Genomic DNA, 21,584 nt, shown 5'->3' with positions numbered 1-21,584 from the left:
AGAATTCCAGGAATACTGTTGTGTTTAACATATCCACATATTTTAAATATACAAATTAAGTTGAAACAACATTATGACATCCAGGAGCGTTAGCAGATTTTATCCTCTTCTAACAACCTTTAGAAACTGAACACACAAAGCACAGACTAGGCCTAAAGTAAAAGCAGCTTCATAAATCTGGTTACAATACAGTCTGCCCAGAGGCCAGACCGTGTTAAATCCAGGTAAAAATAGCAAAACCAGGCCTTTGGAATGGTAAATATCTGGTCCACACATTAATGAGGCTAATTCAGTAGTGTCTGGTGGTTATGCCTGGGACCCTTGGTAGAAAGGTGATCTTGGGAGAGAGACAGGATAAGAGGTTAGAGCTCAGGGGGAAACAGAAAAAGCTTCCTGACATTGTGGCATTCACTCTCTTTCATTCCTGTTTTGCGCTCTGGTTCGTTTACTCTTATACCATCCTTCTTTCCTACCTCCTTTAATCTTAAACAATGGTTTTCTTTTATTTTTCCCTCTAACAATTTATCTACCTATTCATCATCTCTGTCTATTTTTTTCCCTAGCCCAGCAGAAAAGTTTCACCCATCCCAAATCCATCCTGATTACTATCCAGCCACTGCAGCTAAACAAGTTATTGGTTCCCACCTGCATCATCTAATCTGTAAATGAAAACACCTGCTGAATCATTTTCTTGCTCCATCTCCTCCAGATCCCATACTTATGCTGCAACCAAGGCTTCTATGTCATTAATTGCAGATATTTCAAACTGAGACAACGTGGGTGAGAAAGAGAAGCTCTCAAGCTACACAAAGCTTGTTCTTGAGGTTTGGCAAAGGTACTCCGAGCATCACAGCAAAATGCAAGGTGGAACAGGTTGTTTAGCATAAATAGTTTAGCATATATTGTAAGGGATCATTCAGGGTTGGGTGACCTGTTAACTCCTCTGAAGTCGTAGGACAAAAAGAGGGGGTTAGTGGGTTACAGATTGTAGTAATAAGTCATAAATCCAGTGTCTCTGTTTCAGTCCATGATTTTAGTGTCTGGCAGAGTAATGAATTTAAGCGCCCAAGCTCGTCTTTTGGAAGTTTGTGCAGGTTTCCTTGGAGTATGAGGTCTGATAGGTCAGATATAGAGCAATTGCTCTATGAAAAGTATTCACCCACAGGTGTTTTTGTCTTATTTTCCTATGAGAGTTCATTCGACAGTGTAGTGATTGTCTGATTTCACCAGTTATTGTGGCATTTAGTGCACTGGAGGAAGTATACCACATGTTGTAATAGGCATGTGTAGGATCCATGGATCTTGAAAGGTGTGTTGTGGGGGGTGTTGATCATCGTAACAGTGGAGATATATATGTAGGTTTTGCATCTGTTCTGGCAGGGCCTGGTGCCGCTTTGAGTTGGTGAGTCCCGGTCTGTGGGGAGCTTGCTTCTGATAATGAGCTTGGAGAAGTTGGGGGGGTTACACATATTTCAGGCTGGCTGCACTTGGCTTCTTTGTGTTAAGAGTAGGGGGATGGGGTTTGAACTTCCCTTTAAAAGCAGGACAGTATTCCTTTTCCAAGACTTGCTGGAGGCTACTCCAGTTCTTTTACTATTGCTGGTAGGTGGAAATCATGCAGCAATGGAGATTTATCTACCTCTGTTCTTGTTCTGCCACAAGTTCTTGAAAAGTGCCCTCCAGATTCTAGTGTTAACCCTTCCAGATTGCGCAAACAGATCAAAACCCTGGCCAAGCCCCTTTCTTCTGCCATGACCCACAAAGGATTCTTCAAGGCCTCAGATTGTTATGATTGAACCACACAACATGATATAGCTCCTACCAGTTGGCAATAGCTCTTCAGAGACAGTTGTGTTTTTTTAATTATTAAACAAGTTCCAGTTCTGAATTTCTCCTCTTAACTCTGGCTCCAGATAGAACCGCCTATCTATACAGCTCTTGAGTGTCTAATTGCCTTCACTCTGGTTACAACCTTTCCCCCATTATATTTTAAATAAATAAATATAATGGAGATATCCTATCTCCTAGAACTGAAAGGGACCTTGAAGGTCATTGAGTCCAGCCCCCTGCCTTCACTAGCAGGACCAAGTACTGATTTTGCCCTAGATCCCTAAGTGGCCCCCTCAAAGATTGAACTCACAACCCTGGGTTTAGGAGGCCAATGCTCAAACCACTGAGCTATCCTGCCCCCCAATGGAGTCTTTCAATGGAGAAAAACTTCTAATCAGTCACAGATCTAGAAATAAATTAAATTGAGCACCCTCCTTGCTTCCCGTGAGGACACTGACTCATCCCTGCTATGCCTAGGCAACACAGCATGGGCCTCTATCGGAGTGTCCCGACATTGTGTCACAAGGAAAGGATTCATCTCATGAGTTAAGCATGGGGACAGAACTGCTTTAGGTACCTTGATACCAAGGCATTGTTGTCTGTTTCTGTAGAGCCCTCTAGGGTAGATAAGATACTCCTATTGTTGTTAATGTTGCCTACCGTCCAGGATTGTCCTGAAGTTTCCAGGTATTAAAGATAAATCTTTAATTAAAGATGTCACATGATGAAACCTCCAGGAATACATCCAACCAAAACTGGCAACCCTAATTGTTGTGCAAACTCTCACGACACTATTTAGAATCAAGATCAGAATTAAGAATTCTGCAGTGCCCTGGACTGAACAGTTCCTTCATTACATGAGCCTATGTTCACACTGCTGGTTCATAGGGGTTTAGTTATTTGATTGAAACAATATGTAAAGAGGGAAAAAGAGGATTTTGCTGGATCCTGTTACAGTATCTAGAGGCAGTGAACCGTGACAAGAAGTCTTCCAAAGAATTAAGATAGTATTTATAGGTTATAAACTTACTGCATCACTGATAATACCAACAAGATCCTATCTGCTTTGACAACACCCTCAGAAACAGCAAACAGGCTTAGTAGCTGGAGCATAACTGGCTTGGGCTAGTTTATTTACAGTGGATTCACTTACCATCAGCAGCTTTGGACTTTTCACAGCACTCTTCTTCCTTCACAGAACTGGTGGTCAGCAATGCATGCTTTCTTATGGGGTTTGTATGGGACACATGCTCAGGCAATGAGATCTGTCCTTCACTAATTTCAGAATTCAATGAGTCACCATAAAAATCAGATTCCAGCTCTGAACTAAAAATATAAAATAAAATGAGAAAGTCAAACATTTTAGAAAACACATGCTATGGATTTAATTACAAGTATCACCTTTAATGCAATAAATCCTGACAGCAAAGTGTGTGATATAATGTGACTTTTTACAGCTGGTCTCCATCCCCACATTTATTTTTTGCTCTGGGAATGTAATTTGCTGACAATACTATGTCCTGAAAACTGCAATAAACCCAATAGTTTTATAACTCTGATTAAGACCATGATAGCCATGGACAATTATATTCAAAGTCTGAAATCTGCTGCTGAGAGTCAGAGTCTCCTTTTGAATTATAGTGGGTCTTCTTTGTCCTGAACAAGTTAAGTGTGTCTTCCTACAAGTCTGCTGTTAAATGAAGAGGGGGAAATACCTGAATGTCTAATGCCCATCATGCTAGCAACAAGATATAATGGTAATGTGAATATAATTTCTGGCTTTTTCCTTAATAATAATAATAATAATAATTCTGCAGTGCCCTGGACTGAACAGTTTCTTAAATAAATAATTTATTATTATTATTATTTTTACTTTGTGATTTTAATGGTACATGCTAAATACAGCACAGTGATAAACGCAATTAGACATTAGGCCGGTGTTTCAAATTTGGGTTGAGCATGAATACACCCAGAATCGGGGTTTTAACTTGACATTTTCAGGATACTAAGAGTTGGTTCAATTTGTATTTGGTTCAGAAAATGGTTTAGCATAAACAAAGCTGAAGTTGAGTAGAAAGGCAGGTTTTCACCATGTCTACCTGTCCACACAGATGAATGAAGGCAGAGTAATGTCACTAAAAAGCTTTCCCAAGTGGGACTAACCCAGGAGCCACCACCACCCAAACTCCTCCTTAGAGATCCCTGGGGCTGTGCCAGGGAACCCCCTCCCGCCGCCTTTCATGACAAGAACCATTGCTGCACGAACCCTGGCAAATCCAGCCGGAGAGTCAGGCCCACCCAGGACGTTTATTCCAATTCCCCAGGCAACCCCAGGACAGGCTTTAGATATGAATGAAGTTGGTGATTGTTGAAGTCTGTCTCATGACCACCTGGGAACTGGCATTAACACCCAATTTGTGCAGCTAATAGCCCTGGGCTGACATAAGCCTGGTGCATTGTTATTTGTTAGGAGTAGACAGGGTGCTCAGTGAGCCCTTGTTCTGAGGAGTGGATGGTTCATGGTTGTAGCACAGATAGTGTGGGAAGAAGATGAGAAGGGGAAAGTGAGGTAGAGAAATTTTGGAGGAGCAGAAGGCTACAACCCCCCCTCACTACCCTTAAAGCAGAGGTGGGCAAACTACGGCCCGCAGGACCCTCCTGCCCGGCCCCTGAGCTCCTGGCCTGGGAGGCTAGCCTAGGGTGACCAGATGTCCCGATTTTATCGGGACTGTCCCGATATTTGCTTATTTGTCCCACGTCCCAACCTACCTTCGGTTAGGAAGCGAACTGTCCCAATATTTTGCCTCCGCTCACAGGCGGAGTGGAGCCCGCAGGGGGCTCACGCCCCCCCCCCAACTCCACCCCCTCACTGCCCCATTGGATCCTTCCCCAAATCCCCGCCCTGGCCCCGCCTCTTCCCCAAGCACGCCGCTTTCCTCCTCCTCCCCCCTCCCTCCCAGGCTTGCGCTGATCAGCTGTATGGCGGCGCAAGCGCTGGAGGGAGGGGGGAGATGGAGACGGAGCGGAGGCATACTGGTGCGGGGAGGGGGGGCAGGGTGGAGCGTGGAGCTCCGGCGGCTGTTCCGGCGGCTTTTTTTTGCTCCACCACCGGCTTTTTTTTTTTGCTCCCCCCTTCCCTCCCCCCACATCCCGATATTTCACCTGTGTGATCTGGTCACCCTAGGCTAGCCCCGGGCCCCACCCCTGCTGTTCCCCCTCCCCCGCAGCCTCAGCTCACCCTGCCACCAGCGCAATGCTCTGGACAGCGGGACTGCGAGCTCCTGGGGCAGCACAGCTGCAGAGCTGTGGCCAGACCAGGTGCTCTGTGCTGCACGGTGCATGGCTGTAGTGCCGCCAGTCACCGGTGCTCCAGGCAGTGTGGTAAGGGGGCAGGGAGCAGGGGGTTGGATAGAGGGCAGGGGAGTTCGGGGTGGTGGTCTGGGGGTGGAAGTGTGGATAGGGGTCAGGGAACAGGGGGGTTGAATGGGGGCAAGGGTCCGGGGGGGGCAGTCAGGAAGGGGGTGGGGGTTGGATGGGGCAGCCTGGGAGTCAGGGGCAGGGGTTCCGGGGGTGATCCGGGACAGGGAGCGGGTGCGTGGATGGGGCAGGGGTCCCGGGGGCCTGTCAGGGAATGGGGGGGGGATTGGATGGGATAGGAGTCCCAGGGGTGGGCTGTCAGGGGGCAAGAAGCGGGGGGGGGGGAGGGAGGAGGGGGAGAGGGCTGGGCCACGCCCCCCTCCCCTAACTGGCCCTCCATACAATTTCCAAAACCCGATGCTGCCCTCAGGCCAAAAAGTTTGCCCGCCCCTGCAATAGCTGATAGATTCCTCTTAGAGCATCAGATTTGATTTCTAGTAAACGAACAAAGCCTGAAAACTATTTTTATTTAAACCCTGTTTAAGTGTTTGATAGTCAAGATAATTAATGGAGATTGATTGACCACTGTGACTGGGCACTGTGCCATAAGAAAAGAAAATGGAAATGCCACTAGTTTTGATAAATATATTTTTGTTTAAAAGTATTTATTTTCCTTGGCTGGCAAAAGTATAAATACCACAGTATGAGGTTTGTCCTCTGATCTTCACTCATTAGGTAGTCATTATTCATAAGTATCTCAAGCTAGTACTAAGAAGGCAATGGCCTTTGTGATGCCTAGCTTTTCATTTGCATCCTCCTACTGAGAATCCCATGGGCAGAATGCACCGTTAAGTCATGGAATGTCAGTTGTCACTTGCCATTTCATTTTGCCTCCCTTTTTAGGCAACTGAAGTATCTACTGACTGAAGTACCCTCTCTAGTACGTCAGGCAAATGATTACAGCTTTAGTGTAATACCAGGAAAGTGATATCAGCAGAGCTGGCGCAAGCCATTCTGATGACAGATGCAACGCCATCCTAGGCCGGGTTTCCTGCTGGGACTAAATCAAAGACCTCTGGATCTGAAAGCATAAGTCTCTATTGCCTGAGCAAAAGGACCGGATACATCAGCTCAGAGTCTGTAGCAGATTCAAACATCTGTATGTGGTCCAGCCACTGGAGAGTACAAACAGCCACACTGTATTATTGTATGCAATGTTGTTGTAGCCATGTCCATCCTAGATTATTAGAGAGCTTACACAGCCGTAGAAAAGCTTGTCTCTCTCACCAACAGAAGTTGGTCCAATACAAAAATATTACGTCAGCCGCCTTGTCCCTCACACTGTATTATTGTCGGTTCCAAGCATATAATGCACAGTAAGCCTCCATACTACAAAATGTTTTCTCTCTTCCTCCCCGAGGTTATGTTTACCCTTGTGGCAGTAACAGATGAATCCTGGAATGGATTTTTCCCCCCTCTGTCTGAAATGCACATTAACTGATATAGCCAGACATGTGACACAGTGCAGAGTTATGCAAGACATTCGTAGGAAATAAGTTATTTTCTAAGACCACATTATCTAGTTTTAGCAAACGCTAAAAGAACGTTAATGGATATTTTAAAGGATTTCTATAATTTTAATAATGCTCCTTATTAACCAAAGCTTTTTGCATTTGCAACAGATTTTTTATTTTAAGTCAGCAGAATTGCTCTCACTGAAAAATGCAGATCTAGCCTTTATTGTAGAGGTGCAAGTTGATTCCTACAGGACTCTGTCAAGAGTTGAGCACAGAAGTCTAAGATGTTCTCTCCATTTTTATATAAGACTTGGGCTTCCTTACAAAAGTCTCAAAGGATGATCAGATTTCTAATTCCATAAGGATGGAAAGTCCCACCATATGACAAGAAGAACAACTGAGGCAGGGAAGCCTCTTTGAGAGGTAGGAGGCATGTCATGTGACTCACTTTTGCCATGATTGTACTCCCACTGTTCTAATTGATATACTGTCACTTCTGGAAAATGAATAGCTGAACTTGGTTAGATCAGGGATCATATGACTCAGGCCCTTGGATGGGATGTGAACATCTGAAAATTCCCTGCTAAGCGGGTCATATGTCTAGGGGAGGTTAACAGCTGCAGGAAGGACTACCATTGATTTCTCTGTTGGGTTTTTGTTGTGTGCCATATTCAATTGTTTTATGAGCACAGTCTGAAGAAACCCAGGCACTGCATGTTGTGGATAACTTGTTCCTGGGAGAAACAGATCCAGCTTTGTGATGGATTTTTTGTTATAGGTTATATACCTGCTCCCATCACTGGTTACCATGACTCGAATGGCCAGAAGGTTGTGCTCTGTCATTTCTTCCTCTGGGATGATTCTCACAGAAGTCCAATCAGAGGAAAGGGCCGAACACCTGCTCTCAAAGTCATAGTGCTCAGGGGCATTCTTAGGCTTCTTAGGAGAGGTAGGTTCATCTGCTATATTGAGGTAGTAGTCTAAAAAAAGCAAAGGACATGAAAACATACTTCATGATATCATAGGCAATGAAAAGCGATGGATTCAGTGGAGGAGATTCAGATCCAAAATACTTGTGGTCATTTATTCATTGGCTTCTGAAAATAATTAACATTACATTGCTTAAAACACGGTAACACTCTATTCAGATACCAGACTGACACTGCCATAGAATGATCTTCTGTATTTAACCACACAACATATACGTAACAGTATGAGCAGCAGCAGCACAAGCTTTCCCATATAGTCTCACCAGTCTGCACCAACCCAGACCTGAGGGGAGCAAGTCTAAAGATGAGGGGTAGTTCAAGTCTTCATGACTGCTTGGATCTTTGATGTCTTTGCCAACAAGTTGGCTGGTTAATGCCAGTTGCCACTCCAAACTCATTTCACATAGGTCACACGCAGTCATTTTCACTCCATCTTATCAGTCCCCTGGGCCATCCAATGGCTCATAAATCACTCCCCAAACTGGGAGTTGGGTTGGGAGGGGACAGACAAGTGAGCGCGAGTGGCATCTGGTCATGGGCTAAGGAATCAGGGGTGCCAGAGCTGGAGTGTGGAAATGTGGAGGAGCATAAAAGATGGCTGCTGCTGATGGTTGGAGAGGTATGTATGAAAAAGGCAGTAAAAGGGTCAAACATTAGGAAGGGAGCCGGGTGGCGGGGGGAAGCAGCATTACTCCCTTTGCCTGTAGCCTGGAGGAATTTGTGTTCTCTCTTCCCACAATTTGTGTGGTCTCTTTAAAGTAGCTTGAAGAAAAAGGATGGATCAGGCCAAGACCTCATTTTTGCCTGCTAGATGCATTCCCTTCAGCTGACGAGCATCAGGTAGGTAATGTGGTTTGAAGGCCCCACATACACACAAACTATGCATCTGAGTAATTAAATGTGAAGAAGTATCTAGGGGAACCCAAGCCCTTTATTGGCAAGTATTTTCATAGTTTTTGGTGAACTAGGACTGCTGGGCATAGCAAAATGGGTCCGGTCTTTTCAGAACATGATTTTTTTCTTGTAGAGGTAAGTATGAATACTGAGTCTGGGGAAGAGGATCCTCTATTGGCAATCAACTGACATGATCCCTAGGTTTCCAATGCATGCAGAATAAATGAAAACTCAAAATTAGTGCTCTTTCCTTTACAGGTGAGATTTTTCAGAAGTTCCTAAAGGAGATAGGTGCCCGTCACCCTCTGAAACTCCCAACTCCCTCAGGAGATGCATCATACAGCCATCACACCTTGCAAATGTGCAATGAAAATTTACCAGCAACATCTAGTTACCCACCTATTACCACGAAGACTGGGGATAATCAAAAAAAAAAAAAACCACACACACACACACACAAACAAAACAATGTTTTGCTTGCCTACTAAAAACCCCAGTGATCTCCCTTACAACATTCTACTTGCCCACTTTACAAGAGACTGATCCATACACTAGTCTGATTCTCCTCTCACTTATACCAGCTTTACTCCATTTAACTTAAACTTACCCCTGGTTTACTCCAGTTTAAATGAAAGGAGAATCAGACCAAATGTCTAGATCAAGGACTGTTCTCTCATGTATGAAATAAATCCATCTTAAGTTGCATCAGCACAGCTTTTCTATACATGACATGAGTTCATTCATCACTCCTGCATATTATAACTAATAGTTATAACTCAAACACTAAGTACTTGTCCAGTTTAAACATGGAAAACAACCAGCTGAGGGACTAAGTGTTACAACCAAAAGGCTGCCACAGAAATATTATTATGCAGCTCAAGTGTTTGCCAGTAGGACAGTTTTGAGCAGCTGTTCCTTGCCTATAATTATAGTTTTCCCCTTGCATTCTCAATCTGCAATCTTACATATCTTCTAGAGTGTACACAAAAGGCACTCTCAGAAAAGCTCTCCAACTGTGGCTGGGAATGTATACTGCAGTATCATATATGCATATTCTAACCAGTATCGAGGTCTAGCCTGGAAATCTGAATATTGTTTTTCCTTCCATCTTTCTCCCCTCCCCCATCCATTACACTGAACCACAGAGTACAAATCACAAACAGGCTGTGGTACAACTTGCATGTCCTTATTTTCTGTGACCTCAAGCAGCTTCCTTGTTATAGTACAGAACCTTTCAGTAGCTCACTGAAAATGAAAACTGATTCTTTTGGCTTGAGCATTTGTATTTTGCCCCTTTAGCTAAATCCAGCTGAATGCTGAAAGAAATAATAATAAAACCCAGTCCCTAATGGCAGGAGTGATTGCGGTACAGTTGTACCCTTTTGTTCCAATCTGATTAAGTGTCATTACTCAGTCTATCGCAGACTCTGAGCAATAGGATATGTGATTTTGTTGGGAGGGGCCAGTCGTTTTATGGACTACCTGGGCTCCAAAAAATCTAGGAGCACAGCATCTAGCACTTCTCTCATTGTCAAGCTCTTTAAATCTAATTTTGCACATACCTTAAAATCAATACACTTTCACAGACAGAGGGCTCCGCAGCTTTCATTACTATAGTCCTACTGCTCCCATTTTTTACAACAGATGAAAGAAAAAAAAATATCACTAAATACAGCTTCTGTTCATAGAACAAGATGATCTTCCCTTTGGCTCTTCCAATGAAAATAGAAGTGGCCGTCTTCAGAGTCCTTCAATATGTCAGCCTCCATCACAGCCAGAGGGGATAATTTCAGACTAATCCAAGGTATGTGGTCCAGGGCCGGAACACGCAGAACAATGAGAGCTCTGCACAACTTAATAGCAACTATTAGTACCGAGAGCTAAATTTAGACCTCCATTGCCTCCAACTTATAAAACCAGGGTAAACAAACAAAACCAAAGACTGCATCTATCTTCAGACAATGAGTACTAACATACATCTGGCACACCCCAGCAACAGAAGCTACAACTCATCTAAAAAAATCTGAACTGTGATGTGATCGCCAATAACTGTTCACATGACCTGCTCCTGGGAAGGGTATTATCTTTGTGGGGTCCTTCTTTGGACTATACTATAGTCACGGTGAGAAACACCCACATGTTTAAAAGACAATGGAAGGGGTAGGGATAGGAAAGGACAATGAGTGTGTGGCAGGGGGTAGGGGATTACTTCTTTGGTTACTTCTGTCTTATCGGCCTACTGTGGACTTCCCAACGTGATCTATTGTGCTTAGTTAAGAAAATAAAAGAGCAACCCCAAGTACCTGAGAGGCAAAGAACTCAAACTAAGAAGGACTTAATGGCTGTGCATCTTTGGTCCAGAGCTCCAACCTCAACAGCCTGGCCGCAGCCCACAAGCCTCACCCTGGCTTTGCCCAACCCGGTTACTCCTCTCAAGCTGACATTAGTACCCTTCAAGCTCTGAATTCACCCCTAAATCGTCCTTCTTCGGGGACCAGTCTCTCTGTGAGGGTGCAATGAGAGGAAGTGTTTGGTTCATGGCCTTTACAGAATACAACACTCCAACCTGTCGGCTTTCTAGAAGCACACACTTTGCTGAACTTACACAGCACTGAAGATTTATTATGAAAGTAAAACAAGTTTATTAACAAAAGAGCGGGTATCACTCAATCCCAAGTAAAAGAGCTAAAGGTAGAGATGGTTACAAGTACATAGAAGTGAAAGCATGCATCTAAAAGTCTAAAACTTAATACAGAAATACAGTCTTTGTTCTCCCACCCACAGTCTCCTTTCCAGCCTTTTACTGACCAGGATCCTCATAGGGATCAAATCACTTGATTTCTTTGTCCCCTAAGGTGAAGGATGAAGATGGAGTCACACTCTGTTCTTTCTATCCCTAAGGCATGTCTTTGTCTTAGAAGTCAAGACGGCTACTTTGGGGATTCAATTTCCCATGTCTCTCTGGGATGCAGAAGCCATGTTAATTCTCTCTCTCTCAAGTTCAGGATAACCATGTGGGTTAACTTGATGGCTTTGTTTACTGCTACTATGTAAATTGAGGTAAACCCACATTCCTCTGTCTAGGACAGACCTGTTTACCACCTATACCTAGGCTAGACTGTCTTGTCTTCAACATGTTCTAGTAACAGCATATACAGGGAATCCATAACTTCACATATAAGGTTAACACATGCATTTTACAATTATATTAATAACCAGCATGTGTTAGATTTCATATGGAACCTCACAAGACATGTTTTGTACAATATTATTGCAGTAGTGTGTAGGGTGTGAATACAGGGGTGCCTAAGGCCACAGTAGCTCAGCTGTGCTTCGCACAGGGCCCAAGGGCTTTCAAAGGAGGCTTTATACTACGTCTGCACCTTCCCAATCTTGGGGCCAGCTAGAGGCACTAGTTTGGCCCCCAGTGGAAATCAGAGCAGCCACTAGTCTGCTCTAACTTATTCCTGGCTTTAATGGCCCCGAGGAGGCTGTCCTGAGCTGGGGATCCCTAGAGGACAGAGCTGTTACAATTCTCCCAAACACCCCCTTTTCCTAGCCAAAAGTTCAACACTACGCTGACTCTACACCATCTGTGGGTCTCGTATTCCAGAGGAATAAAGTTTAAACTGGCATTCTGCCTCTTATATTGCTTGAGTGGCACACACAGCAGTTGGAACAAAGACCAGGATCTAGCCCACTGTCTTCACTCAGATGTTGACTGCAACATTAAAAGTCCACTTTGAGTAAACACTGGCCAGTTATCAAGCTAAGAACTCTACACTCACACTGGTCTGTTTCAATTTTAGAGAGAGAGAACGACTCCGGTGAATCTAGCCCCTAATGTTTATGTGGTTGCTAGCATGCATATATAGTCATGCGCCCCATGACTGCAGAGATTTCATTTAAACTTGTAAGGAAATTCACCCCTCTCAATTTTTGTGCCTCTCTTCTGTGTTGGGAGCCAGCTCATTTATTTCAAAGTTGCTCCTCCATCCAGGTAACAGGTCCCACTGTGTTAAGATTGCTAGTACAACCCTTATCTTCTTACTTTACAAGCGGAATGGAACCCAACATAGGTCCAGCCATGGTGACTCACAACAGAAGTTCCTGTTTAATGGGAAAAGCAGAACTTGGACAGGAGAGACTGGGCAAATTGTATCTGCACAGGAATGAACCTCTCTTCCCCTGTACACACTGCCTAGAGTTAAATCAGAGCCTGGCATACCATTAGACTGATCCAAATGAAAAATCAATTGTTAAAGCCTATTTTGATAAAACATGCTTTGTTTAGCATGACAAACTTTTAAAGGGACACTTCATTAAAAAATACACACCACATTCTGCCTGAAAACTGTGTCCCTACCATTGTAATGACTACCACCTGAAATTACTACAACTGAGAGATGAGAAAGAAGCAATTTTTCTCTTATTTTAGTATGTTTAGTTTGGCATTTGACTGCACTTTGTGTACAGTCAGTTTTTCTGTTTCTTCTGTACACTCAGTCTGTGTGTTTTTTCCACATAGCAACAAGGAAGAGAAAAAACTTTTATTTAAAACATGGAAAATGTTAAATCACAAAAATGGACCTGAATATTCAGGGACAGATATAGTATGTGAAACTCTTACTAACTTCCTTTTTTGAAACTGACTTGATTTCAAGTTGATGGAGTTCCTTTAAAATAGCCGTAACACACACAATTTAAGTACCTGGAGGTTATGCTTTACAGACAACTGTGCCCTTTAAGTACATGGCGGGCTGGCTCGCTCTTCTAAATAATCATGTGAAAATTGATTTCAATTCCTATTCTTTTATGTAGTTGGCCCAACTTTGTAATGGGTAAATTACCATACTAATTTTACAGATCAGGCTTGAGAGTAGTACCTAATTTTCCTCACACTTCAAAGAGCAGAATCATTGCCCAACAGGATCAGGGGAAAGCCCATTACTAACAAGACACCTCTTGGCCACAGTCCGTCACAAACTTCTTTGAACAGCAATCTTTTCAAGTTTCTATGTAACAATTCCATCGTATTCCCACCTCATCCTGAAGTAGAAAGAAATTAGTCTCGGTATCTGTGCTACATTTAGGTGCATATTGTAACCAAATATTTGGTTACTAATGTTACAAGACATTTTAAAATATTAATTTGTAATGACTGCTGTTTCTCATAAGAAAGGCTAGGAATTTCTCTAATGCACTCAACCATGCAACGACTTACACACCTGTTGAACTTTCTGCAGTGTGAACACTCCCAATGTAGTCAAGGGGACCACCCTGAGTGTGAGTTTTACAAAGACAAAACTGGCAAAACTCCCATTAAATTCAGTGGGATCAGCATTTCTCCCACAATGCAGGAAGTTAAAACACATGTAAGGTTTTGCAGGATGAGGGCCTAAATATACTACGCAATTTGAATGTTCTCTGCTTAAACCTGGTTCTCACTCACACTGAGCAGTACTTTACATAACAGCACCTTGATTTCAGTGACATTTGTCAGAGTAAGGTACTGCTCACTGGGATTAAAGGTGGTGGAATCAGGCCCGTTATGCACTTACCCAAGGAACATTTCAATCCCTCTGAAAAAGAAACGGTATGAACCTAGTACAAAGAGCAGTGACAAGCTGTTGGTAGGCTCATGTAAACACCACAGATGAAGAGCTTCGCCAGTTCAAACAAAAGACTGGATGCTATACAGATTTGCAATCCTTTTGTTAATTATTACCTACACTTTCATAGCAATGAAAACAAATCGAATCAGCTGTCAACTGGACAATGGCTGCATTCTCCTTAGAAGCCACATGGAAGAGGAGACAAGTGTTGAAAAGAAAAGACAGGAAAATGCTCTGATTTAAAGAAAGAATTGTAAATAAACTAGAAGTGACGAGACCTTCTTCTGCAAAAGAAAATAAAAAAAGGGATGCCTGAAGTAAGTTCCCTGATCCAGCAAAGCACTGAAGCCAGTGTATAAATTTAAAAGCACATGTTAAGTGTCATGCTTGATCTGTGCCCATGTGAGGAGTCATTCTCCTGTTTGAGGAGTTGAGGGTGCTCTGCACCTCAGTTTTCTATCTATGTATTTATAGCACTTTATGGTTTTGTTACCATAGTATCTGAAAGCCTCACACTCTTTAATCCTTTTATCCTCACAACACCCCTGTAGGGGGTGAGGTAGGGAAGAACCATTATTCCCATTTTACAGAGGGGGAACTGAGGCAGGCAGGCAGACTAAGTGACTTGCCCAAAGTCACATAAGAAGTCTGTGATGCAGCAGGGAACTGGATCTCTCAAACACCAGGCTAGTCCTGTAACCACAGGTTCATCCTTCCTCTCTAGGACTGGGCCCTCATTTTGTAATGTTTTCCTACTATAAACTCACAGACTTAATATGACTATTTGAACCTTAAATGATCAACATACACAATCACATAAAAGTCACTGAAATGTCCACTCTCTGGAATGGACACATAGAGCCAAATTTTCTGCTGGTGTCAGTTGATCTCTCTCCACTGAAGTTGATCAAGCAGAAGGGAGGAATAGCTCAGTGGTTTGAGCATTGGCCTGCTAAACTCAGGGTTGTGAGTTCAATCCTTGAGGGGGCCACTTCGGGATCTGGGGCAAAATCAGTACTTGGTCCTTCTAGTGACGGCAGGGGGCTGGACGAGATAGGATATAGCCATTTATTTATTAGTAGCACCATATTAGTAGCTTATACCGGCAGAGGACATAGCCCATAGGAAATAGCCACTTGAAATTACCTATTGCATGCATATAAGAACTTTCTTCATTCCACTACAGGCTAATACTGAATTTCCTTGTGTCTTCTGTTTGAGCATGCTAATGATCTCTACTGTAAGCATACACTTTCTGGGGCTACAGTTTGGACTGAAGTTCATATTAATCTCTTGCCAAAATATTTAAATAAATTTATCCTTGAGGTTATAGACATGCTGTGCAGCTGCAAGGTGTTAACCCTAATGGTAGCACTTACTCAGCCAAATCTGAAGTTTAACCGCAGCCAGTGGGTAGATAACATGCTCCAAGTATCTACTGCCAGACTATGAGCCAATTAAAATGGAAAATGTCCTAATGACAATCTATTACTTTTGTCAGTGTATATTAAATATACAACAGCATCTATTGTTTCAGAAAATTCTAAATTAGTCAGCATTACAATACAGTATGAAAGATTCAAGGAGCTAATATGTTAGGTCAAAACCTTTCTAGTCCTCTGATACTTTACTGTACACAGAACCAGGAAAAAGAATAAGTTAGTGAGCAAATGTGATATTGTTAGCTGTACCTATTAATGGCCAGCAGAGACCCTGGTAAACGTCTCTCTGTAACGTCAATAATGACTGCTTATTTTGTCTGCTGTACATGGGCTATACTTACACAAAGATAATATGCTGTTATTGGAAAAATTGATGAGTCTAAGGGCTATAAAGACTATAGCCCTTACCACAAATCAGTGTTTGCCTCATCCTAGTTCCATTGTTGTCTCTCTCTCTCTCTCTCTCTCTCTCTCTCTATATTACACACACACACACACACACACACACACACACAAGATGCTCAGGGTATGTCTTATTACACTGAAGCACAACACTATGAATTTTTTCCTAGCTCATCTTTTTTTCTGGTAAACAATGTGGTGATATTGTCAGTCGTGAATGAAGAAATGATGTAACACATCACTATGCTACTGAGACGTAGTACTTGGAACTATGTGGTTGTGGGATTATTACTGTGCAACTAAAAGAAAGTATGGCGAATACCACAAGTTGGCACTTTTACTGTTGAGTTTATGATGATGACTGTTTTTGAAGACATGTGCCTACAGTCCATGCTGAAGCCACTGGGAGCACCCACTAAAGAACCTGAGCAGAGTTCTACAGTACAAAAGGGACGAAGGATGGGTCTGTTAACTCAGGTGATCTGGTTCAATTTCCTCTGTTACAGACTTCCTGTATGATCTTGAGCGAGTCACTTCAGGTGGGATTTTCTAAGCAATTTAAGAAATTTGAGCACCGATTCCCACTAAAATTAAGAAAAATCCTAATTTCAACCATTCTGTCTTATTTTCCCATTTACAAAATGCAGATGGTATTTCCCCCACCTTGCAGGGGTACGGAGGATGAATTTATTGGCAAAGCACTCAAATACGATGGTGTGAGGAGTGCCTAAAAGAGCCTGCACAAAAATAAAGATTTATTTTATCCAAAATTGTAAAAACATTGCGAAACACCCTACATTTCAGGTTACCCCAAATTAGGGATATATTAAATGCATTAGTGCAGCATTTTAGAAGTTTGAAATGTTCATCTTACAATCACCATTGACAAGCTTCTGATCATACAAATTGCCAAGCTGGTTCCAAAGGTTTCATTTACTGGAATTGATTCTATATGTTATTCAACCTAAATTTTCGGATTAGTTTCTTCAGTGTACGTGTCCTCATTACTCTGGCATTTCCTACTGCAGTCCCAAACTGACAATATTCATCTTTTTACAGGAAGAGTACATATGAAATCTTTTCCTCTCTTCTTTAGTAGGTGACAGAATCTATTTTCAATTACATTTAAAATTGGCACCATCTTCAATGATCTAAATGAGACCATTCTGTATTCATCCCACCCGCCCACTCAAATGTAGATGAAACCTAGGATAAACAATTCTTTTGTCTATACTTTTAACTAACTACTTCCAGATAGACACACTGGGAGAGAAAATTATTTTCCTTGGAATCAAAGGATTTAGCTAATGCTTTAGCTTTTGCTTTTCCACACAGTGATGTGTGGAAAAGCAAACTTAAAAATTAAAAGAACGTCCCGACTTGTGCAGCTCACATCCATCTCCGAATTCAACCAAAGTTTAAATTAACCCATTAGAAATAAAGTGCCAAGCCACAAAAGTCCAGCAATGGACCTTGCTTATCCCCAAGTCTAGATTTTGGTTCAGGTCCATCTCTAATAGAAATAGCACCTTTATGTTTCACATTTATTTTCAGCAACTACTATGTTAAATTTGCTTGGTTCATTATTTTTTTAACAATTGGCCGTGCTAATTCATCTTTGTATCTGAAAGTCAGTCTGGGATAACCTTGTGCCATCACCACCAGCAACAGATTCTAGAATGAATTGGCAATGTGGCCAATGATGAGTGAAGCAGAGAGAATATACTGCAGTGCTAGCACAGTAATAAGCACTTGTTTGTTCGGTCACTAAATTGTTGAGTTATGACTGGGAAACAGAAAACCCCAACAGAATCAGTTTCACAGAATCAATTTTCTGAGCACCAAACTCAAAACCAACATTTGAAAATGAGCAAAGATGTTTCAACAAGATTTTCCTTTGGGAAAAGAACCAAAGAGGGGGAAAGAAATGAATAGCAGAATCTATTTATAACTATGACCAAAGTGTTCAGACCTGGGTGCCTGAAGTTCCCGAGTCCGTATTTGGTGGCCCAGTGATCAAAAGCAGCCAGCAGCTCCTACTGAAGAAAGCTATTGGTTTGTAACCAATACAGGTGAACACAGACGGACATGGCAAGACAGTACATTTCACTGTTAGAAATAATTATTATAAGGAGGGACACAAATGGGATCCTTTCATAGCTACAGAGTACATTCATGTGCTTTCAAAAATAGATACGTTTAATTGACTTACAGTCAGATAATTATCACTTAACCCCCACATTTTTAAGACTAAATCCTATATTGTCAGGGGATGGACTTAATATACCTCTCTAATGTATATGAAGAATGAGGTAGGGCTCACTTATAGATCATCCTTTGATATTTTGGTCCTACCCTTAGACAATTAGGCAGTCATTCCCCATTTCTAAGTCTTATTTATGTGTGTGGATGAACAGTAGTTAGTATACTACCTGACAGAAGAGCAACTCAATAAAAGATATTACCTCACCCACCTTGTGTCTCTAATATCCTGGGCTTGATCTACACTGCAGAGTTTGGTAAACGTAAGGCAGCTTATGTCAACCTATGTCGGTGACTACACTACAGCCTTGTTCCTGCTGATATAAGTGCCCTACTACACTAGGATAATAACTCTGCCTCCACAAGAGGCATAGAGGGCTTATGTCAGTGTTAGGGAAACACAATGTCTCTGTAGACACTGCCTTACTTACATCAGCTCTTGGCTAAAATTCTTATCAATTTCAGGGCTCCCTGCCAGAGCTGTGAAATTGACAAGAAAGGCTAGTAGGTTCCCTGCTGTGAACCCTGTGCCAGGCTCACAGTTCAGGCCGTCACCCCAGGGTGGGTCAGGGGGCTCTAGCCCGGCTGCTCCTCCCCCAGACTTCTGGCTACCCACTCCCAGCAGGCCGCTGCCCCCCAGGCTCCCAGCTCCCAGGTAGGCTCCTTGCCTGGGCTCCCTGCTCCGCACTGGGAGTGCCCTGCTTTCCCCTGGCTCCCAGCTGGGCTGCTGGCCAGGTTCCCTGCTCAATTTCAATTCTCTCAATGTCAACTTCACTGCTGGTAGGCTCAGTTGTGAAATTGAGCCAGCGCGGAGCTCGCAGTGTCACCCCATAATGTCCCTCTTCAGTCAGTGCAAGCGCTCCTGGTGAGTACGTGCTCCACCGGCAGGAGGGTACGATGGACATCAACAGTCGATTGAATTACTGAAGTGGCTTAAGTGGATTTAAATTAAGTTAACCTAATTTTGCAGTGTAGACAAGCCTTAAGATCCCAGTTCATGCTACTTCAGTGACTCCAGCGTAGTAGAAGTTATTACATAGCTTTCCTCTCCTTTCTCTGGAGGCCTTGTTTTTGGCTTGATCCCTTTTAAGTCCTTCAAAAAGTATACAGACTAAAAGTAGCTTATATTAACAAAAAAGCTCACACAAATTAAATTGTTTTTCTGCTCATTGAAATTATGTCAGTAATTATGCTTCTGCTGATGACAAGTTTAAGATAGTCGAGAAGCTTACAAAATATTCTCCTAGCCAGCAAGGCTGGAGCCATGATCTCAAATGACTTTTTTTTTTGGGCAACACCATATGCGGAATGTTTATAAGGCCTATCAGCTCTCTAGAGCAAGCACTATCCCATATGGCAGGAGCCCTTGTGGAGACAGGAGAGAACTAAGGAAAGAGGGAGGGCAGTAGAACACAATGAAACATCCACGCACATGCCTCCCCCAATCTAAGAAGGCAGAGCAGTCTGTGGGCATGACTAAAAGGACCATTGGAAGCCACTGCCCTTGGGGGAGGGATAGCTCAGTGGTTTGAGCATCAGCCTGCTAAACCCAGGGTTACAAGTTCAATCCTTGAGGGGGGCATTTAGGGAACTGGGGTAAATATCTGTCTGTAGATTGGTCCTGCTTTAAGCAGGGGGTTGGACTAGATGACCTCCTGAGGTCCCTTCCAACCCTGATATTCTATGATTCTATCCCTACAGTATAATGTGTGTTCTGGATATGTAAACTGCAGCTGAGAAATGAGGGTGTAGCAGAGAACCTGAGACCAACTATATTTGCAGATGCTTTCATTGGCCCTCTACACATGTGGTGCATTAAGACAATGGTGACAGCCCAGTATCTTGTCTTCAGACAATGGCCAGTCCAGATACTTGTTTTCTTTAGTCATTAAGTCTGCAGCTTTTGAAGGTTGCATACATGAAAAGGGTATAGTCATGACTCCGTATTTGGCCTCTTGATTTGCATCCTCAAGACCGCACATTACTTAGGCAAAACTTCAATGTGCAGGGGAATGCTGCCTATCCTTGTAGGAAGTTACTGCAGACTGCTCCCCTCTGCAATGTGAAGCAGAAGGGAGCTTATAGGCTTTGAAATTTCTTAATCAGTTCGATAAGAGAGATCAAGCTCAGATTTTAAAAAGGTCAGATTTATTTGTGAGCGGTTTACTAATCCTTCATGACTAATAAAAACAAATCAAAGGTCAAGGAGCAACTTATCTGATTGAACATGGGAGATAAAAGGCCCAATCCATTGCACACCTTTCTACTAATTGTTACTAAACCTTGGCCTAATACAGTGAGAACAGTCTACTCCAGCCTCCTCTTCCTTTCCAGGATTTTTTTTTCAGACATCTGTTTTATTTGTATTTCATTAGTAAGATAAAAATGCTGAGTGACGTAATGGTGACACATGGATATGGTGCATATTTGACACTAAATGATGAGGTGTTGAAATACTGGACATGATAAAATAGGAATTCTGATACCGTTTTATTCCAGGCTAATGCCACATTTATAAGATATCTACCAAATGGAATGTAGGCATGAAGACAACACACTGTACAAATAGTTAGTAAACATGGACCATCTCTGCCAGCCCATTCCCTACCTTGCTTCTCAATTCATAAATTCCCTACTCAAAGATGGAAAGTTATTTTAAACAGATGCTTGTTTCATTCATCCTAAAGGTCTCCACATTGGCGTTGTGGAGAGTAGGCATGAGTTCCAAGCACTATTCTAATGCTCTGCCTCTCCCAAGTTAAATTGCAGGGAAGGACAGTAAGAGCATTCCAGTCGATTAGACTGGGCACAGGGAGAGACGTAGTCTCCAAAACAGCTGAGTCTTAGCCTATCTAGGGCTTTACAGACAATTATCAACTCTTTCTAAAATCTTGTAAAATACTAACTAAGGTGCTCCTCACCACAGCATCTGGGTGCACCCGGAAGCACACAGGGAGCCGATGAAGAGCTCAAAGCAAAGATGTCACATTGACGAGCCCTATTTAACCCGGGGGCTGTAGTGTTCTGCATTAACAGATGCTTCTGAGTGGTCTGCCAAGTTCGCTTCAAGCAAAGCACATTACTGGAATCTGGCACGGAGGTGACAGACGCTAACGTTATATCAAATAAGAATCCCAGGCTCTAGGTCAGGTGAAGATGACAAAAAGGCATTTCATGCTACTCTCACAGAGTGAGAGCAGTGGGTCCACTAAACTATTGAAGACTGTGCACCATCCAGACCAGGAGAGTCTTTTTTCCATTGATAAAGAGAAGTCG

At 42.8% G+C, this 21,584-nt stretch overlaps 1 protein-coding gene across 27 annotated transcripts in view; it reads right to left on the bottom strand.

Annotated features, from left to right (window-relative positions):
- Nucleotides 1-21,584, bottom strand: part of MICAL2 (microtubule associated monooxygenase, calponin and LIM domain containing 2) — a 198,599-nt gene that overhangs the window by 40,078 nt on the left and 136,937 nt on the right. For all 27 annotated transcript variants that reach the window (XR_006176557.2, XR_006176558.2, XR_010600970.1 and 24 more), the window contains 2 exons: nucleotides 7,492-7,684; nucleotides 2,984-3,156 (listed from right to left, as the gene is read on the bottom strand). Coding sequence is in view for 23 of the 27 variants with exons in the window: in XM_008178916.4 (XP_008177138.2) it covers nucleotides 2,984-3,156; nucleotides 7,492-7,684 (366 nt within the window). In the remaining 4 variants the exon portion in view is untranslated. The remainder of the gene's footprint in view (nucleotides 1-2,983; nucleotides 3,157-7,491; nucleotides 7,685-21,584) is intronic.

Source organism: Chrysemys picta, chromosome 4 (assembly GCF_011386835.1).
Source record: "Chrysemys picta bellii isolate R12L10 chromosome 4, ASM1138683v2, whole genome shotgun sequence".
In the NCBI taxonomy this organism is placed as follows: Eukaryota; Metazoa; Chordata; order Testudines; family Emydidae; genus Chrysemys; species Chrysemys picta.
The sequence above is the reverse complement of the archived record's forward strand: the minus strand, read 5'-3'. Positions and strand labels throughout refer to the sequence as shown.